The sequence below is a fragment of the Xiphias gladius genome, chromosome 9 (genome assembly GCF_016859285.1).
Source record: "Xiphias gladius isolate SHS-SW01 ecotype Sanya breed wild chromosome 9, ASM1685928v1, whole genome shotgun sequence".
Classification (NCBI taxonomy): domain Eukaryota; kingdom Metazoa; phylum Chordata; class Actinopteri; order Istiophoriformes; family Xiphiidae; genus Xiphias; species Xiphias gladius.
The window spans coordinates 5,672,171-5,681,164 of NC_053408.1; the positions used below are offsets into that span (position 1 = coordinate 5,672,171).

The following is an 8,994-nucleotide window of genomic DNA, read 5'->3' on the forward strand; positions in this document are numbered from 1 at the left end:
TGACCCGATGAGCTTTGCGTCGTCGAAGCGTTTCTTTCGGCACAGCGCCATGTTGGCTTTCGACCACTTAATTTTAACTTGACACAATGATTATATGCCCCCTTTCAGTGAGCAGCCGCAGTGCCAAACGACGTGACCCGGACGCCGACGAGGACCCGGAGGATCCGGCTCTCACGGTGGTGCCTGGATCCTCAGAGTCGGTGTCCGGAGTCGGCCGATACCGGGACTTCATCGGCTGCCTACCGGTCGATCTGTCAAAGAGGATACTGGGTAAGTCAACGCATCGGTAACACCAGTGAAATGCTAAGTTCACTGACAATTCGCGGCGTTTTTTGCTGCCTTCAATAGGAGTGCATTCCTGACCTGTGTCAGTTGGTTTAATATTTTTCCAGCATGTTAATTTTTGTGCAATATAAAACATACATGTTGCACGTTAGTTTTGAGATGCTGTACCCAGAGACAAACACAGGGCACATTCAACGAAAAGGAAATAATGGGTATCCAGGTTTCACCCCCGTCTTCTTCCCACAGTCTTGCTGTGGTGGAATCAGCAGTGCAGACCGTGATCAATCTGAAATGTGCACTGACATGTCCTTAAACTCATATAGTATAATAGCACCTACACCAGGCCAGTAGCACCTAGTGACTCGAGAATGCTCCTGCTGAATCCATCCCATTCAAGTGGGTGGCCCTTGGGTGGCCCTTGGACAGAAGCACATGACAGACGAAAGGCCCCCGGGCAGTGGGACGCAACGTGGCACAGTGGTGACCATCACACTTGCCCTCGGTGTCTCTATCGGTGGCAAAAATCAAACACAACTGGTCCTTCGTTCTCTCACTGTACCCACGTGCGTGTCTCCTAACAGGTCTGTTAGAGGAGCGTACCCTGAGACGCTGCCAGAAGGTCTGCCGGTGCTGGCAGCTTCTCGCGAAGGAAACCGTGGAGGAACTCAAGTTCAGAAGGAACTTCCAGGATCAAATTAAGGCCATGATGAACGTAGGGCGTTTGTATGTTTGAGTGACGTAGTGATATACTGTAAATGCATAATCACGTGTAAAGGATTTGTATATTTTAAAGTGTCCAGAGTCGTTTTTGGTGCTGAGGACCAAATAACATTTAAGAAAAAATGTTTTTGTGTGCGATGCTAAAGTTTAACAGTGACATTTTTTTGCTATAAAATCAATACATTATCACTAATGTTTTTCTTCCGTTCTAGAGTTGCAAAGGCATTAATATAGTCAGCCCTACCTACTCCAACATCGTGGAGGTCCTCGTACCCACAAAGGATGACGAGGAAGCAGATATTCATTCCAGTGACCAGAAGGTTAACGAATCAAAACCCTTCCTCCATAAACCTCAGTTCGAGAAATCGATTCTCATTATACTGATCTTTCTAATGATCTTTTCTTTGATTGGTTTCACAGGTCAGGCCGTTTGAGGCTGCTTATGCCAAAATCAAAACCAGAACCGTACAAATGGAAGAGCGAAATGTTTATTGTGGTGCATATTTTACCAAAGTGCTGCTGAACAAGTTAGTGTGTTAGATTTCCTTTTTTTTTTTTCCTTTTGATGTGGCAGGAGACCTATTTTAAGAATTCCTAACTAAACCCTGCACATGGGAATGAAAACATACGTTCCGTCGTGCAGCTGATGTAGCTCAGGTGTGGCCCGTGTGTTTGGATTTGACAGAGAAGACCCTCATCGGGTGGTGGACTACAGAGGAGGATCATTTATGGCCACGGGCTCCAAGGACCGCGTGCTGCACCTGTTTCATGTGGCATCGGAGACAAAAGTCGTGTCGGCGATGAGGGGCCATGTTGGCAGCATTCGGGCGGTGCTGCTCTGCGAGGACAGGGACCTGGTGATAACTGCGAGCCGCGATGCCAGCATCAGGTGAGGAGCGGATGGAAAGTCGGTGCGTGTCGTCACAAGTCAAATTTATGAATAGACGTTTTGCGAATGTGCGACGATTCGTTAGACGACACGATGGTACGTCCCTCCTCGTGACTGAGGTAGATTCGATGGTGTGGGTGTTTAGTTGTGGTGTTTCATCACACCTGTAGGTGTTGGAATTTGAAGACGGACAGGTGTGAGATGGTGCTGTATGGTCACGCCGGCACCGTCAACTGCCTGGACGTCCATGCTGATAGACTTGTCTCAGGGGCTAAAGACTGTATAGTAAAAGGTAAGCAGGCTTTGAAGGACGTACAGTATGATTATTTGTAATATTACCCCACTTTGCCACGCGATTTTAATATTCCAACACATCTACTGTCAATCACATCACACAGTGCTGTAATGTTGCTTAGTAAAACCCGGATCATCCCCAAATCTGGAACGTGGGATATCCGGTTCTGGGTTTTACTCAGCTTCTGAAAACAACCCTCTGCCTACCTAGAATCTTAAATTTAGTTCCTACTTAGTTTGTAAACAGTGCTGGTATTCGTACGTACTCATGCAGAGACAAACGTACTCTTGCCACGCCAGTACCATGGTTTTAGGTTCGCAAAGACCAGTGGGTGGGCTGATATTTAGCACATGTAAGAGTAATGTTACCCCAGAAAAAGGACAGAGGGACGGTGGCAGTCTTTTCAAGCTTTCGGTTTTTGTTTTAAAACTGTAACAAGGAGCGGGCAGAGGTGACAAGGAAACAGCTAATAAATTACCAGGCGAACATGGTACCTATTTAGAGGAGCTAGATAAGAACCCTTTAGCCTTTTGTGGCTCTGCCGGTACATTTACATAACTATGAGAACAATCTTTATGTTTTCACCTTTTAAAATTTTGATGTGAACTTTGCTTTTTTTGTGCTGCTTTGTGCAAGTGAACTAATCTCGACTACCACCCTACCAGTGTGGAGTCTACACACAGGGAAGCATTTTGAGGATCTTAATTTCAAGCACCCCGGCTCCATTCAGTGCGTGAGGATCAGCGCAACAGAAGTGTATAGCAGCTGTGATCGGGGCCTTGTCAAAATATGGGACATGGAGAAGGCTGCACTGCTCAGGGTGAGAATATTGGAACTCTCTTCTAAAGAGTTCTCTTATAAACTGTTTATTAATTTACACATATGTCTGCCTTTGTTCACGCGCTGTTAATTTCTGTGGCGTAATGCTCCACCTCGCCTAAGGTGATTGCTGCCCACAGGAGCTCGGTGAAGTGCCTGTTCTTTGACAAATGGCATCTCCTGTCTGGGGACTTCAACGGTCACGTCATGGCCTGGAGCATCGACTGTCGTGCTAAAGAGTGTCTAATGACCTTCAGCCACCCAAAGTGAGCAAGAAACCTTTGGCGTTGATGCACAAAAATGCCAGGAAATGTACTTGAACATACTTAAATTGGACATAGAGGAATACATTGTCTTCAGTATATTTTTGAATATTTTCTTACATTCCTGACAATATTGGCCATCTGCAAATAATAGAAATGTCCTTACTGTATCACCACCTAAACACATTATGTGAAATATCTTTGCCCGTCATTTTGATGACAATGTTTTCTCAAACACCTTAATAACCTAAACCCCTAAATGCTGAGTTCAATGCTGACTTTTCCACAGAGAGGTCAAATCTCTGACGCTCGTCTACCTGCGTGTTGTTACTGGCTGTGTGGACGGAAGGATTCGCATATTTAATTTCCTCACCGGAGACTGTTTGAGAGACATCGCAGCAGAGGATGAAACAGGCCGTATACTGTCCCTGCACTTCCATGACAACAGGTGAGTCATGGAGCACACTCACGGAAGCGTGTTTATTTTTTACTACTGTATTATTTTTATTAAATGTTATTATTATATCAGTGTCAGCATACATTTGTCTCCATATTTCCTCCCTTTACCCCCATTTAGTATATTAGTGAGCACAACATCCAGTGTGAAGCTGTACCAGTTCGCAAAAGTGTTCTGGGATTACACAGAGTCAACGGAGGCAGGCCAGGGTGACGTGCTGGCTCAAGATGGTTTGGTCTCTGAGAAATCTGCAGCTTCAATCAGAAAGCTTGCCTTTACCTCTTCCGGGGCAGGTCGCACCGCACGGGCGGCGTTACCCAGCCGAAAGATGCACAACCGTAACAGCGAGAAGCCAGAGAGAGCTGGGTTCACCCGCACTACAGGTCGAACACATGGTAAGCATGCACAAGTGTATGTGAAAAGTAGAAATGTTGTAAGATCCGTTTGTCCTTGTAAACTAAACTTTTCCTTCATAGTCAGAGAGCGGCCTGAGACTGCTAAGCGGTCAGTGATGCTGAGTGAGAAGGCCACGTGCGAACGGATGAAGAAGAGGGGTCTTCATCATCCTCCGACACGTGACTACATCCTCCTCAGAGTCAGTGCCATTCAGAGGGCGCAGTGCACGGATGAAGTTAGCATCAACATGGAGCGCAACGCGAGGCTGCGAGATTCTTGGGGTCCTCACGCACCTCAGGATCCTCTGCACTCTGACATCCCGGCCCCGAAAGAGAGTCTGCGGACTCAGATATGTCCACGGCGGCAGACACTCGACGGTCGTCCCAGGAGGGCCAGGACCTGTGTCCCGATTTTGACGAGAGGTGCTAGTCAAAATATGACGGACACAGATGTCACCACGGCTCCTGACACCACGAGGAGACTCCACCACTGCTCGTTTTCTAAAAAAGCACAGCCTCCCAGTGCTGACCCACAGAGGGCGATCAAGAGGGTCGGTGCCTTCACCACAAGTGCCAAAGAGGGGCCACAGGCTCCTGGGTGCATGCTCACCAGGTCGCAGCCTAATCCAGAACACTGCATAAAGACTAGCGCCAGCTTGCCTAAGATCAGCCCTTTCGGGTCCATTCAGAGAGCTGGGATGATTCAGGCTGCTCCCGGTGACCTGCCTGGAAGACTGTGTCCAGGCCGAGAGGGAACTCGTGCAGAGCTGTGAACCAAAACTGTCCGAGAGGGATAAGAGGATTCACCAATAGATAATTTATTATTTGTTTTTGATTATATAACGTGTCAACCGAACTCTTATCACCACTGCACAAGGGGGGTGTTGTGGACATCTTTGTTTATCCGACGCAGTTTATTATTAAATGTGATGTTTCGTTAAAACTCCACTAGGGGCCAGTATTGTATCATCCGGTGGTGGCTGGACCAGAACCCACAGTTATTATGAAGTAGTTTTGTCGTATGCTTTTGGTTATATTTGACTTTATTTCTCGGGATATGAATTAAACTCTTAGATTGATTGAATGTTTTAGCACAAAGTTGAGTTTTAGTGTGTATTCTGTCTTTCTCGCTTTCTTTTCTTTTTCTGAAGCTGAACGTATCTAGACTTTCCATTTATGTTTGCAGTTCGTGTTGATTATGGGAGGGAGAAGCACACAGGTAATTCACAGTTTTTTATGCACTGTCTTTTACAAAGTTGAGGTAGTTTTCTTGTATAGTTTGATTGCTTGAAAACTTGAAATTAAAATGAATTTTTAATACTATTTTCATATTTCTGAACACTTTTTTCCCCACTGTGTTGATTCCTTTTCTGTAATTAACTCTACAGAATTGCTTTTTCAAGCATGCGCTCTCAAATTCCAACAGTTATAATAAGCAGTGCCCGCCACTTAACACCTGCTGTTTGTACCTGATTGGTTTTATTTTCTTTCCCAATGGAACATATTCTCTTCCTCTGATTTTCCCTCAGTTTAATGAACCACCCCGAAAAACACTCCGTCTCCCTCACCATCGAAGTAACTAGAAATCCTTGTGGGTTTTTTAACTTGTGCCGTACTTCAAACAAGATGAGTGAATTCGTCCGAGCGAGAGGAGTTTGTACCATCCAGAGTGACCTTTCACCCTGCCACCTGCCCTCTAGCCCCGGTGCCTCGAGGGCATCATTAGGGGCGAGGAGGTTGAAGATCAGGGAGGCAAGGTCCTCTGCTTTGACAGCACCAGCACAACAGCTGGGCACCCGTGAATAACAAAGGATTATGAGGAGAACTGACTGGGTGAGACGTCCCACTTTGGAGAATGTCTGCTTTCAGGAGCACTCTGCTGCTAATTTGATTTGGTCGGCCGAAAACCGGGGATAATGGTGTCTCCCCCTTTTTTTTTTTCCACCCGTGGCGGTGTGACGTAGTGAGACAATGCAGTCCGCTCCTGCCACCCCGAGCCCAGCTTAGCTTCATCAGGGCAGCGCGGTCTTGTCCAGGACCGGCAGAGCTGCGGGGGGGGATAATGAGCGCAAAATCAAAGGCAAAGTTAGAAAAGGGAGAGTCTTCATGGAGGAATGCTCTTAGACCTTCTGCTCCCTGGACCAGGCCCAAGGGCCGGTCGGGGAGGAGGGTACAGGTTTATTTATGCATGAGGAGAGGCTCGAAAGAAACGACAGTTAACCCCCTTGCAGTGAAAGACGCTTCTAAGGGGTTGGAGGTTGGGGAGAAGGCGACAAAAGGACAATTCAGTATGACCCAGATGACCTTCACTCTACATGGATCTCCATCTCCAAAGGCGCATATTTGCATCATAGTTCATTTGTCAAATTAATTTTTCAATTTCTGTCATGCTGTGTCAGCAGCAGGCTTGAACTCTTACCTCGGCCTCGACTAGCACCATCTTTCCAGGCCAGGGCAGTGCAGGCCAGTCATTGTATAGAACGGGATTAACCAAATCGTGCGCTGCATTATTTTTGTATTTGCATGTCACTCAGACGGGTGGCCGACTTGCCCTGGAGCTGTTCAGATATCACACCATTACCGGGTCTAACGACATAGGCATCAGATGCAAAAGGCTCGGCGAATATGCAAATCCCACCGTTCTCAGGGGGAACTGATTCACGATAAGAGCAGTGACTAATTCTCCCCATTGTAGAAAACATACTCTGGACAAACTCTGAAAGGCGGTCATGTGGAACCCTGTATCCTAGAAACTGTTGGAGAACTAACGCCAGGCTGAAACAAGGATCATAATGAGCAACTTCAAGCAGCGACATCCACACTTGGGAGCGACGCGTGGCTTGATCTTAGGACAGCTTCAAACGCCAGGCCACGTGGCCATCTCTGTTTCTTTCCAACCGTTCCCTGTTAGGATTCAGCCGCGCCAGGCTGCAAAAACAAGAGTCATATGAGTTTCTGACCCCGTTTGCGGATAGAGATCACAATCGCAAGTGGATACGGCCAAAACGAAGGGAGGCGATTAACAGGGATCCCATTACTGAGATATGGGACTGATTAACATCCACATCCAGCCCAGCCAAATAGATAAGAGGGAATCTGATTGCTCATTGATTGGGTCTCAGTGGTGCCTCTGCAACGGGCATTTTCTTGTTTTCTGGAGTTGGACCTTGCTGCGTTCAAGGGGCCCTTGATTGAGCCAAAAAGAGTAGAGTGAAACCACTGCGACCACACATCAGGAGGAGGATCAAAGAGGCTACTGCAGGCTTCTGGCTCGCCGTGCACAAGACTAAACCCCAACAGATGATTGGAAAAAATGTTGTTACTCACACACGGCTGAGAGCTAACACGTGTCAAATAGCACTGATAAGGGCTGTAGAGGTGACAACTAAATTAGTTGAGGTGGATGCAAATGCTTCATTCCATATAAAGAGGCCCTGTGTTTATTGGACTGTAAAGGTACCAGGATTTACTCCCCAGCCTTCATTTTGTTTGTGTTAAAGTTTAAGTTCAAGTTCATTAAGTTTAACCTTTTTTTTTCTTTCTTTTTTTCATTTATGAATTGACTGATTGTACCGTGAGACCGTCTGTTTTTACAACGTGACATCTGGAATGTATTCTGATAATTGCAAAGAGATTATTTTCTATCTGCTGGACCTATTCTATACAAAAGACCTTTTCAGAAACAAACAAAAACGGAAATAAACACACAGGTGCTTTAACACCAGAGGCCATCGCATTTATTAAAGTCTCAAAGTGGAAGTCACCGTGGCATTATTCAAAGACGGCGCTGATTTTTAGTACTTGTCCTCTGGGGGGCCCACTATCACTGCTTATAGACCTGTTGAGACCTGAACGTTTCAGCCAATCATCGGTGCTTCTGCAGTTCAAGTCCTATCACTCCTATGTATTTTTTTACAGACATCTCACAGAGGCTTTGTTAAGATCATGTCCAGCGTCAACTGTACGACGTCACAATTATTCCTTAAAAATCTTGTAATTATCGTAAATCGCATGTAAAATTACACGGTACAGTCTCTTTCTTTATATAACTATAATCAAACGCTCAGAGTTTCAATGCAGTCTGAAACTACTTTAATAAAAGACTTTACAATCCATTTGAATATACTTCTCAGGTTTTTCATGGCATGTCTACGTAAATGTGTTTCAGTGCGTCACTATTAAACAAGAGAGAAGGGTGTCATGGATTGGCCTGTGGTCTCAATGGCCCCCAGTCTTCACAGAGTAGCTCCAGACACATGTAGGCGACAGCGTTAAGTGTCATAATTTCACTATTTTCTCAGACATAAATACAGAGACGTAAAAGTCAAAGGTCAACTGCATAAAACTTCCCTACTTAGAGGTCAGTAGGCACATATCATCTGAGCGGGGGGGCACCTTCTGAACAAGGAGGGCGATTCACAGAGGAAAAGTTACGGCAAACGCCATCTGACTCTACTTCCTGCCACAAAATGAACAGAAAATTAATTGTAACGTAGGACTCCAAAGGTCTTCATGCACTGCAGGAGAAGGACAAAACGCTTAAGGGGGCCCAGAGCTGCAGCGGAGGATTAGAGGTCTTGTGTTGGACGCAATTGTACTTCACTGGCTATCTAAATGAAGAGGCATTTTTTTTAAAAATAGTGCCACCAACACTTTTCTATAAAAAATAACTTCTGTCAAATACACTAAGTGTTTCTATTTAAAGCTCAGGGCTTTAGCAAAACACCGACATGGTGTGTGAGAGAGTCCGGGACAGCTAATGGACATCCTTATCAGTGCTTTCCCCATAGTTTGACTCATGCACTTAATCACAGTCCGATAAACAATTAGCTGCTCGCTCATGTCAAGTACAGATGTTTGCGCTCCTCTCA

At 45.8% G+C, this 8,994-nt stretch overlaps 1 protein-coding gene across 1 annotated transcript; it reads left to right on the forward strand.

Annotated features, from left to right (window-relative positions):
* Window positions 1-5,446, forward strand: fbxw10 (F-box and WD repeat domain containing 10). Its single transcript, XM_040135434.1, has 11 exons — window positions 1-270; window positions 867-997; window positions 1,218-1,325; window positions 1,426-1,532; window positions 1,691-1,894; window positions 2,065-2,186; window positions 2,855-3,009; window positions 3,132-3,274; window positions 3,561-3,719; window positions 3,849-4,123; window positions 4,205-5,446. Exons 1-11 carry the CDS (start codon window positions 87-89, stop codon window positions 4,894-4,896), a joined length of 2,280 nt encoding a protein of 759 aa, XP_039991368.1. The 5' UTR covers window positions 1-86; the 3' UTR covers window positions 4,897-5,446.
* Window positions 5,447-8,994: the final 3,548 nt, after the last annotated feature.